Below are 16,294 nucleotides of genomic sequence, written 5' to 3'. Positions count from 1 at the left end.
CTCTCCCTCTCCTCTCTCCCTCTCCTCTCTCCCACCACTCTCTTCTGATTCACTCTCCTCTCTCCCTCTCCTCTCTCCCTCTCCTCTCTCCCTCTCCTCTCTCCCACCACTCTTCTGATTCACTCTCCTCTCTCCCTCTCCTCTCTCCCTCTCCTCTCTCCCACCACTCTTCTGATTCACTCTCCTCTCTCCCACCACTCTTCTGATTCACTCTCCTCTCTCCCTCTCCTCTCTCCCTCTCCTCTCTCCCACCACTCTTCTGATTCACTCTCCTCTCTCCCTCTCCTCTCTCCCTCTCCTCTCTCCCACCACTCTTCTGATTCACTCTCCTCTCTCCCTCTCCTCTCTCACTCTCCTCTCTCCCTCTCCACTCTCCCTCTCCTCTCTCCCTCTCCTCTCTCCCACCACTCTTCTGATTCACTCTCCTCTCTCCCTCTCCTCTCTCCCTCTCCTCTCTCCCACCACTCTTCTGATTCACTCTCCTCTCTCCCTCTCCTCTCTCCCTCTCCTCTCTCCCACCACTCTTCTGATTCACTCTCCTCTCTCCCTCTCCTCTCTCCCTCTCCTCTCTCCCTCTCCTCTCACCCACCACTCTCTTCTGATTCACTCTCCTCTCTCCCTCTCCTCTCTCCCACCACTCTCTTCTGATTCACTCTCCTCTCTCCCACCACTCTCTTCTGATTCACTCTCCTCTCTCCCACCACTCTTCTGATTCACTCTCCTCTCTCCCACCACTCTTCTGATTCACTCTCCTCTCTCCCACCACTCTTCTGATTCACTCTCCTCTCTCCCACCACTCTTCTCTGATTCACTCTCCTCCTCCTGCCTCTACTCTCCTCTCGCTCCACTCCTCCATCCTTGCTCCACATCTCTATCCCTCTAATCATCTCTAACTCCTCTTCCTCCCTGCCTTTTGCTGCTGAGCCCTGACTCTCCACATCACATCCTTCTCTTTCACTGACCTAGAGGAACAGAGGAACAGAGGGATAGGAGCAACAAATAGGATACAATAGTGGTCAGGAACACCATCTCTCTCTCTCTCTCTCACACTGTCGCTCTCTCCCTCTCACACTGCCTCTCTCTACCTCTCACACTCTCTCTCTCTCTCACACTGTCGCTCTCTCCCTCTCACACTGCCTCTCTCTACCTCTCACACTCTCTCTCTCCCTCTCACACTCTCTCTCTCTACCTCTCACACTCTCTCTCTACCTCTCACACTCTCTCTCTCTACCTCTCACACTCTCTCTCTACCTCTCACACTCTCTCTCTACCTCTCACACTCTCTCTCTACCTCTCACACTCTCTCTCTACCTCTCACACTCTCTCTCTCTACCTCTCACACTCTCTCTCTACCTCTCACACTCTCTCTCTACCTCCCACACTCTCTCTCTACCTCTCACACTGTCTCTCTCTACCTCTCACACTCTCTCTACCTCTCACACTCTCTCTCTACCTCTCACACTGTCTCTCTACCTCTCACACTCTCTCTCTACCTCTCACACTCTCTCTCTACCTCTCACACTGTCTCTCTACCTCTCACACTCTCTCTCTACCTCTCACACTCTCTCTCTACCTCTCACACTGTCTCTCTACCTCTCACACTCTCTCTCCCTCTCACACTCTCTCTCTTCCTCTCACACTCTCTCTCTACCTCTCACACTCTCTCTCTTCCTCTCACACTCTCTCTCTACCTCTCACACTGTCTCTCTACCTCTCACACTGTCTCTCTCTACCTCTCACACTCTCTCTCTACTCTCTTCTTAATATGGGGTTTCCATAATAAATTGTGTGAAACAGTTACACGACTCCTATTCCACACACACACACACTCTCTCTCTTTCCTCCAATCAACTCTTGCTTTCTTGCCTGACAGACTAACTACAGAGTTCGCCAATGTTAGCTGATTAGTTACAAAGCTGGGACAGTTTCCAAATTAATTGCATCGGTAGACACAGGACAAAACAAGCAACTTGTTAGCTGGGTATGTAAACAAATATCCAACTCAGCTTATGAGCTCCACTGCGCTGGCATCTTAGTCCCTAACAAATTTTATTTGTCACATACACATGGTTAGCAGATGTTAATGCGAGTGTAGCGAAATGCTTGTGCTTCTAGTTCCGACAATGCAGTAATAACGAGCAAGTAATCTAACTAACAATTCCAAAAAAAACTACTGTCATACACAGTGTAAGGGGATAAAGAATATGTACATAAGGATATATGAATGAGTGATGGTACAGAGCAGCATAGGCAAGATACAGTAGATGATATCGAGTACAGTATATACATATGAGATAAGTATGTAAACCAAGTGGCATAGTTAAAGTGGCTAGTGATACATGTATTACATAAGGATGCAGTCGATGATATAGAGTACAGTATCAACGTATGCATATGAGATGAACAATGTAGGGTAAGTAACATTATATAAGGTAGCATTGTTTAAAATGGCTAGTGATATATTTACATCATTTCCCATCAATTCCCATGATTAAAGTGGCTGGAGTAGAGTCAGTGTCATTGACAGTGTGTTGGCAGTAGCCACTCAATGTTAGTGGTGGCTGTTTAACAGTCTGATGGCCTTGAGATAGAAGCTGTTTTTCAGTCTCTCGGTCCCAGCTTTGATGCACCTGTACTGACCTCGCCTTCTGGATGGCAGCGGGGTGAACAGGCAGTGGCTCGGGTGGTTGATGTCCTTGATGATCTTTATGGCCTTCCTGTAGCATCGGGTGGTGTAGGTGTCCTGGAGGGCAGGTAGTTTGCCCCCGGTGATGCGTTGTGCAGACCTCACTACCCTCTGGAGAGCCTTACGGTTGAGGGCGGTGCAGTTGCCATACCAGGCGGTGATACAGCCCGCCAGGATGCTCTCGATTGTGCATCTGTAGAAGTTTGTGAGTGCTTTTGGTGACAAGCCGAATTTCTTCAGCCTCCTGAGGTTGAAGAGGCGCTGCTGCGCCTTCCTCACGATGCTGTCTGTGTGAGTGGACCAATTCAGTTTGTCTGTGATGTGTATGCCGAGGAACTTAAAACTTGCTACCCTCTCCACTACTGTTCCATCGATGTGGATGGGGGTGTTCCCTCTGCTGTTTCCTGAAGTCCACAATCATCTCCTTAGTTTTGTTGACGTTGAGTGTGAGGTTATTTTCCTGACACCACACTCCGAGGGCCCTCACCTCCTCCCTGTAGGCCGTCTCGTCGTTGTTGGTAATCAAGCCTACCACTGTTGTGTCGTCCGCAAACTTGATGATTGAGTTGGAGGCGTGCATGGCCACGCAGTCGTGGGTGAACAGGGAGTACAGGAGAGGGCTCAGAACGCACCCTTGTGGGGCCCCAGTGTTGAGGATCAGCGGGGAGGAGATGTTGTTGCCTACCCTCACCACCTGGGGGCGCCCGTCAGGAAGTCCAGTACCCAGTTGCACAGGGCGGGGTCGAGACCCAGGGTCTCGAGCTTGATGACGAGCTTGGAGGGTACTATGGTGTTGAATGCCGAGCTGTAGTCGATGAACAGCATTCTCACATAGGTATTCCTCTTGTCCAGATGGGTTAGGGCAGTGTGCAGTGTGGTTGAGATTGCATCGTCTGTGGACCTATTTGGGCGGTAAGCAAATTGGAGTGGGTCAAGGGTGTCAGGTAGGGTGGAGGTGATATGGTCCTTGACTAGTCTCTCAAAGCACTTCATGATGACGGATGTGAGTGCTACGGGCGGTAGTCGTTTAGCTCAGTTACCTTAGCTTTCTTGGGAACAGGAACAATGGTGGCCCTCTTGAAGCATGTGGGAACAGCAGACTGGTATAGGGATTGATTGAATATGTCCGTAAACACACCGGCCAGCTGGTCTGCGCATGCTCTGAGGGCGCGGCTGGGGATGCCGTCTGGGCCTGCAGCCTTGCGAGGGTTAACACGTTTAAATGTCTTACTCACTTCGGCTGCAGTGAAGGAGAGACCGCATGTTTCCGTTGCAGGCCGTGTCAGTGGCACTGTATTGTCCTCAAAGCGGGCAAAAAAGTTATTTAGTCTGCCTGGGAGCAAGACATCCTGGTCCGTGACTGGGCTGGGTTTCTTCCTGTAGTCCGTGATTGACTGTAGACCCTGCCACATACCTCTTGTGTCTGAGCCGTTGAATTGAGATTCTACTTTGTCTCTGTACTGGCGCTTAGCTTGTTTGATAGCCTTGCGGAGGGAATAGCTGCACTGCTTGTATTCAGCCATGTTACCAGACACCTTGCCCTGATTAAAAGCAGTGGTTCGTGCCTTCAGTTTCACACGAATGCTGCCATCAATCCACGGTTTCTGGTTAGGGAATGTTTTAATCGTTGCTATGGGAACGACATCTTCAACGCACGTTCTAATGAACTCGCACACCGTATCAGCGTATTCGTCAATGTTGTTGTCTGACGCAATACGAAACATCTCCCAGTCCACGTGATGGAAGCAGTCTTGGAGTGTGGAGTCAGCTTGGTCGGACCAGCGTTGGACAGACCTCAGCGTGGGAGGCGCCGACAGAGATGGCCGCCTCGCTTCGCGTTCCTAGGAAACTATGCAGTTTTTTGTTTTTTTACGTGTTATTTCTTACACTAGTACCCCAGGTCATCTTAGGTTTCTTTACATACAGCCGACAAGAACTACTGAATATAAGATCAGCGTCAACTCACCATCAGTACGACCAAGAATATGTTTTTCGCGACGCGGATCCTGTGTTCTGCCTTACAACCAGTGTAACCGAGTGGATCACATGCAGCGACCAAAAAAAAAACGACTCAGAAAAAGAGGGAAACGAAGCGGTCTTCTTCCCTAGGCCCGCTCTTACAGCCCTGGCTTTACTACCCTGATCACCATACATATCCTCAATGGGACGGACACACACACAGGGCGAGAGAGAGAGACAAGGGGTGGGAGAAGATGTATAGAAAGTAGGGGGTGATAAAGAACCTTGCAGAACATTTTTTTTTGCACATGTTAAACATTATTTCACATGTGGTTTTGGAACACTTCACACGTGGTGATACACAGTATTTCACATGTGGTTTTGGAATACTTCACACGTGGTGATACACAGTATTTCACATGTGGTTTTGGAATACTTCACACGTGGTGATACACAGTATTTCTGGAACACTTCACACGTGGTGATACACAGTATTTCACATGTGGTTTTGGAACACTTCACACGTGGTGATACACAGTATTTCACATGTGGTTTTGGAACACTTCACACGTGGTGATACACAGTATTTCACATGTGGTTTTGGAATACTTCACACGTGGTGATACACAGTATTTCTGGAACACTTCACACGTGGTGATACACAGTATTTCACATGTGGTTTTGGAATACTTCACACGTGGTGATACACAGTATTTCTGGAACACTTCACACGTGGTGATACACAGTATTTCACATGTGGTTTTGGAATACTTCACACGGTGATACACAGTATTTCTGGAACACTTCACACGTGGTGATACACAGTATTTCACATGTGGTTTTAGAACACTTCACACGTGGTGATACACAGTATTTCACATGTGGTTTTGGAACATTTCACACGTGGTGATACACAGTATTTCACATGTGGTTTTAGAACACTTCACACGTGGTGATACACAGTATTTCACATGTGGTTTTGGAACATTTCACACGTGGTGATACACAGTATTTCACATGTGGTTTTGGAACACTTCACACGTGGTGATACACAGTATTTCACATGTGGTTTTGGAACACTTCACACATGGTGATACACAGTATTTCACATGCAAACATTGAGTCATTAGGATGTCAACTGAACATCACCGTCTTTTCAATTTACATATTTGACACAAACTACTGTATTGTGTATGTTTATACAGTATTCATTTTTCAGCATATTAGATTTGAACTCACAACCTCTGGATCTTGCTGCTATGCCACCATGTCTGCGTAAATAATTGATTTCCCCTGTATTCCTACACTCAGATTTCTTTTAAATACCCTCAAGAAAAACTAGTATATTTATATATGTGATTCAGGAGTATCATTAAAACAGAATAATATGCACAACCAACATTAGACAAAAATACAGAAAACCCCAAAATTGCTGAGATGAATAAATGATTTCAATGGTTATATATATTTTTTAAATTTCACCTTTATTTAACCAGGTAGGCTAGTTGAGAACAAGTTCTCATTTACAATTGCGACCTGGCCAAGTTAAAGCAAAGCAGTGTGACACAAACAACAACACAGAGTTACACATGGAATAAACAAGCGTACAGTCAATAACACAATAGAAAAAAAGAAAGTCTATATACAGTGTGTGCAAATGGCGTGAGGAGGTAGGAAATAAATAGGCCATAGCAGCGAAGTAATTACAATTTAGCTAATTAAAACTGGAGTGATAGATGTGCAGATGATGATGTGTAAGTAGAAATATTGGTGTGCAAAAAAGCAGAAAAGTACATTAAAAACAACATGGAGATGAGGTAGGTAGATTGGATGGGCTATTTACAGATGGGCTATGTACAGCTGCAGCGATCGGTTAGCTGCTCAGATAGCTGATGTTTAAAGTTAGTAAGGGCAATATAAGTCTCCAGCTTCAGCGATTTTTGCAATTCTTTCCAGTCATTGGCAGCAGAGAACTGGAAGGAAAGGCGGCCAAAGGAGGTGTAGTCTTTGGGGATGACCAGTGAGATATACCTGCTGGAGCGCGTGCTACGGGTGGGTGTTGCTATCGTGACCAGTGAGCTGAGATAAGGCAGAGCATTAGCTAGAATGGACTTATAGATGACCTGGAGCCAGTGGGTCTGGTGGTGAATATGTAGCGAAGGCCAGCCTACTAGAGCATACAGTTTGCAGTGGTGGGTGGTATAAGAGGCTTTGGTAACAAAACGGATGGCACTGTGATAGAATGCATCCAGTTTGCTGAGTAGAGTGTTGGAGCTATTTTGAAAATGACATCGCCGAAGTCGAGGATCGGTAGGATAGTCAGTATGTAATGGCGGCATGAGTAAAGGAGGAGGCTTTGTTGTGAAATAGGAAGCCGATTCTAGATTTTATTTTGGATTGGAGATGTTTAATATGAGTCTGGAAGGAGAATTTACAGTCTAGCCAGACACCTAGGTATTTGTAGTTGTCCACATATTCTAAGTCAGAACCGTCCAGAGTAGTGATGCTAATCGGGCGGGCGGGTGAGGGCAGCGAAAGGTTGAAAAGCATGCATTTAGTTTTACTAGCGTTTAAGAGCAGTTGGAGGCCACGGAAGGAGTGTTGTATAGCATTGAAGCTCGTTTGGAGGTTTGTTAACACAGTATCCAAAGAAGGGCCAGATGTATACCGAATGGTGTCGTCTGTGTTAGAGGTGGATCAGGGAATCAGCCGCAGCAAGAGTGACATCTTTGATATATACAGAGAAAAGATTCAGCCCGAGAATTGAACCCTGTGGTACCCCCATAGAGTCTGCCAGAGGTCCGGACAACAGGCCCTCTGATTTGACACACTGAACTCTGTTTGAGAAATAGTTGGTGAACCAGGCGAGGCAGTCATTTGAGAAACCAAGGCTGTTGAGTCTGCCGATAAGAATGTGGTGATTGACAGAGTCGAAAGCCTTGGCCAGGTTGATGAAGGCGGCACAGTACTGTATTTTATCGATGGCGGTTATGATATCATTTAGTACTTTGAGCGTGGCTGAGGTGCACCCATGACCAGCTCGGAAACCGGATTGCACAGCAGAGAAGGTACAGTGGGATTCGAAATGGTCAGTGATCTGTTTATTAACTTGGCTTTTGAAGACTTTAGAAAGGCAGGGAAGGATGTATATAGGTCTGTAACAGTTTGGGTGTTAGAGTGTCACCCCCTTTGAAGAGGGGGATGACCGCGACAGCCTTCCAATCTTTAGGTATGTCAAACGATACGAAAGAGAGGTTGAAGAGACTGGTAATAGGGTTTGCAACAATTACGACGGATAATTTAGAAAGAGAGGGTCCAGGTTGTCTAGCCCAGCTAATTTTCACAGGTTCAGGTTTTTCATCTCTTTTTCGAACATCATCATTCTGGATTTGGGTGAAGGAGAAGCTGGGGAGGCTTGGGCAAGTAGCTGCGGGGGGTGTGGAACTGTTGGCCAGGGTTGGGGAAGCCAGGAGGAAAGCATGGTCAGCCGTAGAGAAATGCTTATTGAAATTCTTGATTATCGTGGATTTTTCGGTGGTGACAGTGTTACCTAGCCTCAGTGCAGTGGGCAGTTGGGAGGAGGTGCTCTTATTCTTCATGGACTTTACAGTGTCCCAAAACCTTTTGGAGCTACACGATGCAAATTTCTGTTTGAAAAAGCTAGCCTTTGCTTTCCTGACTGACTGCGTGTATTGGTTCCTAACTTCCCTGAAAAGTTGCGTATTGCGAGAACTATTCGATGCTGTTGCAGTCCGCCACAGGATGTTTTTGTGCTGGTCGAGGGCAGTCAGGTCTGGAGTGAACCAAGGGCTATATCTGTTCTTAGTTCTACATTTTTTGAAAGGGGCATGCTTATTTAAGAGGGTGAGGAAATTACTTTTAAAGAACGTCCAGGCATCCTCGACTGACGGGATGAAGTAAATATCCGTCCAGGATACCCGGGACAGTCGATTAGAAAGGCCTGCTCACAGAAGTCTTTTAGGGTGCGTTTGACAGTGATGAGGGGTGGTCGTTTGACCGCAGACCCATAGTGGATGCAGGCAATGAGGCAGTGATCGCTGAGATCCTGATTGAAAACAGCAGAGGTGTATTAGCAGGTCAAGATGGTCAGGATAGTATCTATGAGGGTGCCCATGTTTATGGATTTAGGGTTTACCTGGTGGGTTCGTTGATAATTTGTGTGAGATGGAGGGCATCTAGTTTAGATTGTAGGACTGCCGGGGTGTTAAGCATATCCCAGTTTAGGTCACCTAACAGAACAAACTCTGAAGATAGATGGTGGGCAATCAATTCACATATAGTGTCCAGGGCTCAGCTGGGAGCTGGGGGGGGTCTATAACAGGTGGCAACAGTGAGAGACTTATTTCGGGAGAGATTCGTTTTTTAAATTAGAAGCTCAAACTGTTTGGACATAGACCTGGAAAGTATGGCAAAACTTTGCAGGCTGTCTCTGCAGTAGATTGCAACTCCTCCCACTTTGGCAATGATGAGAGAATAGTCAGATTAACTGATAAGTAAAATAGCAGTGCAGATAGCACTCTTTTACTAAGTGCAAAGATGTGTTGTAGGTGATCAATCTGTAGACTTCTGAGAATGCTACAGACTTTTTGGTACAGCAGAAAGATTAGCGTCCCCAAAATTTAGAGGTTGTGAGTTCAAATCCCTGGTGTAGTTATATTGAAAAGTCAACACTAAGTGATCATGTTTGTTGACACTATTTTTCCTGAACAGCAGGGTGGCCACTCCTAGGGAGAGTAGCAACAGTGCTGAACTTTCTCCATTTATAGACAATTTGTCTTACCGTGGACTGATGAACATCAAGGCTTTTAGAGATACTTTTGTAACCCTTTCCAGCTTTATGCAAGTCAACAAGTCTTAATCTTGGGTCTTCTGAGATCGTTTTTGTTTGAGGCATGGTTCACATCAGGCAATGCTTCTTGGGAATAGCAAACTTACATTTTGTGAGTGTTTTTTATAGGGCAAGGCAGCTCTAACCAACATCTCCAATCACGTCTCATTGATTGGACTCCAGGTTAGCTGACTCCTGACTCCAATTAACAAAGGAATCACATACTTCTTCTTGCAACTGCATGTAGTTTCATGTTGCTTTTACATGTTGACACGTTATCACATTAACTTCACCTAAGATCACGTGATCACATGAAATTCATGTTTTTTTCATAACGGGGGGGGTGTAAAAGGTAGAAGGGGTTCAACAAGTTCGCAGGAGGGAGATATAGAGAGTGAGAGAAACCTCCCAAATGTTAAGTATCTTGTTAAAGTGACCAAATAAATAGAACATAAATAATTAAAATTCTTGTACTGTTTGTGTTTAGGCCCTCCAGCCAAAGTATCTTCCATTCAACTGCTACAGGGACGTGGATGTGTTTACAAAGTTTTGCCTCTACTTCAGGCGAGCCTCCCACCCACCCACACTCTCCTGGCTTGCATGTCTATTACTAATGCATCAGCAGATGAACTTCAGCCCACGGAACCCAGGGAACCCACAAACCCACCAGGGTTCTATTTAAAGATCCCTGCCTATTGATTCCAACAAGTTCCATTTCTATGGAAACGCAGGCCAATAAAAAATTATTTGTGCCGCAGATGGCGACAGGGCTATTGTTGTTATAATATCATGCATGGTTAGGCATTAGCATTGTGTGCGTGTGTGTGTGTGTGCGTGTGTGTGTGAGTGAGTGAGTGAGTGAGTGAGTGAGTGAGTGAGTGAGTGAGTGAGTGAGTGAGTGAGTGAGTGAGTGAGTGAGTGAGTGAGTGAGTGAGTGAGAGAGAGAGAGAGAGAGAGAGAGAGAGAGAGAGAGAGAGAGAGAGAGAGAGAGAGAGAGAGAGAGAGAGAGAGAGAGAGAGAGAGAGAGAGAGAGAGAGAGAGAGAGAGAGAGAGAGAGAGAGAGAGAGAGAGAGACAGAGAGAGAGAGAGAGAGAGAGAGAGAGAGAGAGAGAGAGAGAGAGAGAGAGAGAGAGAGAGAGAGAGAGAGAGAGAGAAATAAATTAGCCAAACAAATATGCCTCAGCAATTTATTGTGATGGGATCAATGGGCATTGAGCCGGTTCTGTTCGGTTCACACCCGGTGGGCGTTGGATGAAATGAATAGAAGGAAAGGGGACACCTAGTCAGTTGCACAACTGAATGCATAAAGGGAATGAATTATAAGGGGGAAGGCAAATTTATTAGGGTGAGGCACATGGGCTACTAGCAGCTTACTACACAACATACACTTAGTATTATTTTCTTAGCTACAGTATTCATATCTCCCTGGCATATTATGTCATTTATGCAGCAGCATACAAGACATTTTTGGACTCACCATGTTGTGCTGTGCGGCGGTGTTTCTTGGGCAAATTTTGTGATCAAACTTTTTCATCAAAGTCTGGCATTCTCTGGATTTATGGTGAATTCAAGACAACTGTGAACTCCAAAAAAAAAAATAATCCTGATGTCATCAGTGATCTTCAGGTTGTAGCTCTAGAAAGAGGCCAGAGTTCTCGATTTACTATTCCGAGTTGGATGAAAGTTCAAAGCGTATTTTCCCAGTCAGAGCTCGTTTTCCCCGAGATCCCAGTTGTCTTGAACTCACTAAAATCAGATTTTGCAATTCCGAGTTAACAGTTGTTGCGTCATTGACATGCTTCATTGACAGCATGGCCAATGTTGAATGTTTATCATTTTAAACTAGGAAAAGAGACCCTTAATCTTAGGTTTGCGACTATACAGCTAATCCACTGATTAGCAAGCTGATGATTGCTTTGCAATACTTGCAGTTAGCCACTGATTCCTTCCAAACCCCTCATTGTTGAATTTTCAACTTATTGTGTAATGTTTATGTCTAATGGCCAATGAGCACCGATAGGTTTTATCTTTAATTTCGCTTCATCATTTCTCTTCATATGACAAGGATTGAAAAGGATTTGCCAGTAGATTGACTTGATTCATGAGACTGCTAGCTAAGATTTTGAAAGTATGACGTTGACATGATCAGTCCAATCAAAGTACTGTAGATATAACGTGATTTGATGTCATTTTATCTGTGGCCAATGACCTTGAGCCTTCTTGGATGGGTACTAATGTAATGCTATGGGCAACACCCAAGCAGCTTGAATTTTCAAGCTCTACCCTTAGACTTGGCAGTGATGTAGTGTCCCCATGAGTGATAGAACACTGAGCCAATCATGGCGCAATGCTCCATATTTTCTGCTGGCTTGCCCCACCACCACAGAAAGCACTGAGCTAGGCTGAAACACCTGCATTTTGGAGCTGCCTTACTCTAAAATGAGACCATGTTTGTATGTGGCTTTAACTCAATTATATATATTTTTCTTTTACATTGTTTGCTTAACATGCAAAACAGGCAAGCAATTTTTTGGGGTGCAAAAAAAAATGCTCTGCCCCACCTGCCCTGAATGTCGAGTCCCCACTGGGTCATTGTCATGCACAAGACATCTAGAACCAGGATACCAGAGAGAGAGGGCAGGGGTCCTAAATGAAGTGGCAGAAATGTTCATTAAACATAGACCTACAATTGTAGCTCATGCCACAACTCCTCTGTATTAACTAGATATGAGAATGGTAACATTGCGCAGCTGAAGTTAATGTAACATTTGACCATAAGAGCCCTGCCTGCCTGTATTTCCTGACAGTCTAGAATAGAGCCCCAGCAGAGCAGTAATGAAAATCTATTGCTGATTTTTGCCTCCTCCAGGGTTTTAGATAACATCAGCCAGACCCAGTCTAGTACCATTCAATCCCTATCTAACTCCCATTCACTTTCCCCAGCCTTGTTTGGTCTGGGTAGAAGTTGCCCATTAGGTACAGATCTAGGACCTGCTACCCTCTTCAAATTCTTACTTACTTACTGCTTGTGGTTTACTGTGTGGCTTACTTTTTTAACGCGGAAGGTGTTCAAAGTGTCGTCGTGGTGCGGCAATGTTCTCCGTTGACAGGTAATCTGTTTTACTATGGAAACTGGATCTTCAAAGAGGCTGCCCCCCCCCCCAACCACATCCACAAAGCCCACAATGCATTCTCAATTACAGGCTACAAACATCTCGAACAAACACCTTACTGTATGTGCTCACCAAGAGCCTGGGGAGAGTATTTCAGAGATAATTTCTGGGGAGAGTATTTCAGAGATAATTTCTGGGGAGAGTATTTCAGAGATATTTCAGAGATCTTCTCTACCACTCTCTTTCTCTCTCTCTCTCTCCCTCCCTGTTTCTCATCCTCTCTTTCTCTCACTTTCTTTCTCCCCAGTGCTCAAATGCACAGGCTAGTCATTAATGCACAAACACACGCACACACATTAACACACACACACTCCCTTTCTCTCACACAAACAACCCCACATACAAACAGTCCGTCTCTCACCAGTTTTTCCCGTGCGTGCCTCTATGTACTGAGGGTCCTGTAAAAGTAGGCTAAGTAGCAGTGTGTGAAGAACGAGGGAGCATCATGTCTCCCTTCTCTTCTCCATCAGCCTCCACCAGCTCAGTGGGGGACACTAATTTACTTTATGGAATATTACTTTCTCTCCTTCCCCTCCGTTTCCATGGCAGCTGCTATAAAAAGATTATCTTCCCAACGTTGTTGTTTGGTTTTTAATTCCCAGGAAGAAGCACCCTTATTGATTTGAATTTGTCTGATGTTTGGAGCATTTGGGGGAGATTAACATAGCATCCCTGTACTTGCTTCAGACTAAATATACTCATTTACAGTAATCCATGCTTTTATCACCCAGGCCATAATTACAGCCCGTTACAAACTCAATACTTTCTGTCCTCATCACACCAAGTCAATCAGCCCCGCCAATGGTCAGACCTGGTATTCGAACCAGCAACCCTCCGGTTACTGGATGGTCCCCTTAACCTCGAGACTGTTACATTATGAAGTGAGGAGACATGTCCACCAGAGTTAGTAGGAAACATGAATGACTTCATCTGCCTTTCAACACAGTATTTATCAACTCAGTCACCTTTCGTGACTACTCCCACAGAGACTGCCATCCACTCCATTGATGATCCTTTGCTCTTGTCTTGCAGGGTGGTCCGGGAGCACCTGGGGGAACAGGAAGTGGCCATCTCCTTAACGATCCCCTTGGTGGAGGAGGGGGACCTGGGAAACTACTCCTGCTACGTAGAGAACGGCAACGGGAGACGGCAGGCCAGCATCCAACTCTCCAAAAGAGGTAAGTAAGGGTTCTCTCACACACCCATAACGCACAAAACACTCTCCAAATGGGATGTCAGTGTACCACATTTTCTGAGTCATTTAGCTGACGATTTTATAGCCCAGACAGCATATATGTCTCTCTCCTCCCTACATTTACATTTTAGTCAGTTACAATTAGTGCATTCATCTTTAGATAGCTAGGTGTGACATCACATCGCAATCATATAAAGTACTTTTTCCCTCAAAGTATTGAGGGGCATAGTGAGAGTTATTTAGGATACTCTTCAAATTGGAAGGGTTTCAGATGTTTTCCAGAAGATGATCAGGGACTCCCTCTCTTTCTCCATCTCTCTATCCATACCCTTCTTCCAGTATTCCTCCTATCCCTCCTTCACTCCATCCATACCCCCTTCTAATATTCCTCCTCTCCCTCTCTCTCTCCATCACTCCATCCATACCCCCTTCTAATATTCCTCCTCTCCCTCCCGCTCTCTCTCATTCAGTCTTCCCACCCACCAGTCTGTGTTAGGTTCAGAGCTCCTTTGTGTTTGCCACCGTAGCAATCAATTTGGGTTTACACTCCGTTTCATTACATTTTCCCTTTTCCTGTTGTTGTTGTCTCTTACATTCGTCCGCACGGCTGCACTGTTATTCTTCCTTCTCTGGCATGACTTGTTCCGGGCTCTCTTTATGGTTGTCACTTAGCAAAAAGAGCTAATTTGATGGTTATTTAAGCAGCAAATGGCTCCTCTGCTTTTCCCAACAGACGAGTACGTTTTGCATACATTTACATAGTGTGTGTGTGTGTGTGTGTGTGTGTGTGTGTGTGTGTGTGTGTGTGTGTGTGTGTGTGTGTGTGTGTGTGTCTGTGTGTCTGTGTGTGTCTGTGTGTGTCTGTGTGTGTGTGTGTGTGTGTGTGTGTGTGTGTGTGTGTGTGTGTGTGTGTGTGTGTGTGTGTGTGTGTGTGTGTGTGTGTCTTTGTAGCCAGTCCAGTTCCATTTCACTGACTGTGGGAGAGAACATAATTTTAAACAGTGTTCTCTCCAGTGTTCTCTCCCTCCATCCTCTCTCTCTCGTTCTCTCTCTATCTCTGTCATGTTAATGATTATCCTGATGTTTATTTCATGTTTCTCCTCCCAGGATGCAGTATTTATGATTTCTGCTCAAGGAAGAAGGGAGGGAGGGAGGCGGGCTCTGTCTGAGGAGGCTTTCCTCATCTGTATGCCAGAGGAATGAAGGAGGGAGGAAAAGGGGAGGGAGAGAGGAAGAGGAAGAGAGGGATGAGGAGAACGAGTGTCAGGGAAATGAAGAGAAGTTGGTATAAGAATGAAGGTTACTAATCAATTGAGACACAAAGGAGAGGCCAGAAAGAAACAGAGAGAGGGAGAGAAAAGAGGAGACAAAATGTAGAAGGAGGAGATAGGGAAAGTGTGGTGAAAAGAAAGAGGTGAGGAGAGAAAGAAAGAAAGAGTTGAGATAGACAGGGGACTTGGGGAGCAGTGGAGAGAATCGGGGAGAAAAGCATTTTCTGTTTCTTTTACTTCCAATGAAAACACATTCCCTCCATCAATGTTCATCCCGTGAGAAATCCCACATTGTAATGCAGTGTCACTCAACCCAATTATACCCTGTTTGTGACATGGTTGTCCGAGACAATGAACCCAATTTTAGATCATCCCTTTCTCTCTCTCCCTCTCTTTCCCCCAACTCATCATAATCCCCCTATCTCTTCCCTGTGGATGTGTTGCATGACTCAGAGCAGAGCAGAGAGACCAGGGACGACTCTATTACTCTGCACCAGATGCAAACAGCCCCATACGACCATGCACACACATACAATGATTATGGTGTTGGGAATCATGATTGACTCAATAGTTTTAATTACATTGTCCCTCCCTCCCTCCCTCTCACTCACTCACTCACTCACTCACTCTCTCTTTTCTCTGCTCTTTCTCTCCCCTTTTCTTCTCTCGCTATATCTCCCTCTCTCTCTCACCCACTCTCTCTCTGCTCTCTCTACTCTTTGCTCTGCTCTTTCTCTCTCTCTCGCATCTTTTCTTCTCTCTCCCTCTTCCTCTTTCTCTTTCTCTCTCTCTCTCTCTCTCTCTCTCTCTCTCTCTCTCTCTCTCTCTCTCTCTCTCTCTCTCTGTCTCTCTCTCTGTCTCTCTCTCTCTCTCTCTCTCTGTCTTCTTTATCTCTTTCTCTCTCTCTCTGTCTTTATCTCTTTCTCTCTCTCTCTCTTTCTCTCTCTCTCTCTTTCTGTCTCTCTCTCTTTTCTGTCTCTCTCTCTCTCGCTCTCTGTCTCTCTCTCTCTCTCTCTCTCTCTCTCTCTCTCTCTCTCTCTCTCTCTCTCTCTCTCTCTCTCTCTCTCTCTCTCTCTCTCTCTCTCTCTCTCTCTCTCTCTCTCTCTCTCTCTCTCTCTCTCTCTCTCTCAGCAGAGCTGATGTACACGGTAGAGTTGGCTG

At 45.5% G+C, this 16,294-nt stretch overlaps 1 protein-coding gene across 1 annotated transcript in view; it reads left to right on the top strand.

Moving 5' to 3' along the window:
• The window catches only part of LOC112225020 (interleukin-1 receptor accessory protein-like 1-B), a 173,932-nt gene that overhangs the window by 150,935 nt on the left and 6,703 nt on the right, over positions 1–16,294 (top strand). Inside the window, exons 5-6 of the mRNA XM_042306867.1 lie at positions 13,700–13,845; positions 16,268–16,294. The exon at positions 16,268–16,294 is cut by the window's right edge and continues 117 nt beyond it. Of these exons, the coding sequence (XP_042162801.1) occupies positions 13,700–13,845; positions 16,268–16,294 (173 nt within the window). The remainder of the gene's footprint in view (positions 1–13,699; positions 13,846–16,267) is intronic.

The sequence above is a fragment of the Oncorhynchus tshawytscha genome, linkage group LG26 (genome assembly GCF_018296145.1).
Source record: "Oncorhynchus tshawytscha isolate Ot180627B linkage group LG26, Otsh_v2.0, whole genome shotgun sequence".
NCBI classification, from domain to species: domain Eukaryota; kingdom Metazoa; phylum Chordata; class Actinopteri; order Salmoniformes; family Salmonidae; genus Oncorhynchus; species Oncorhynchus tshawytscha.
This window is presented reverse-complemented; position numbering and strand designations above follow the sequence as displayed.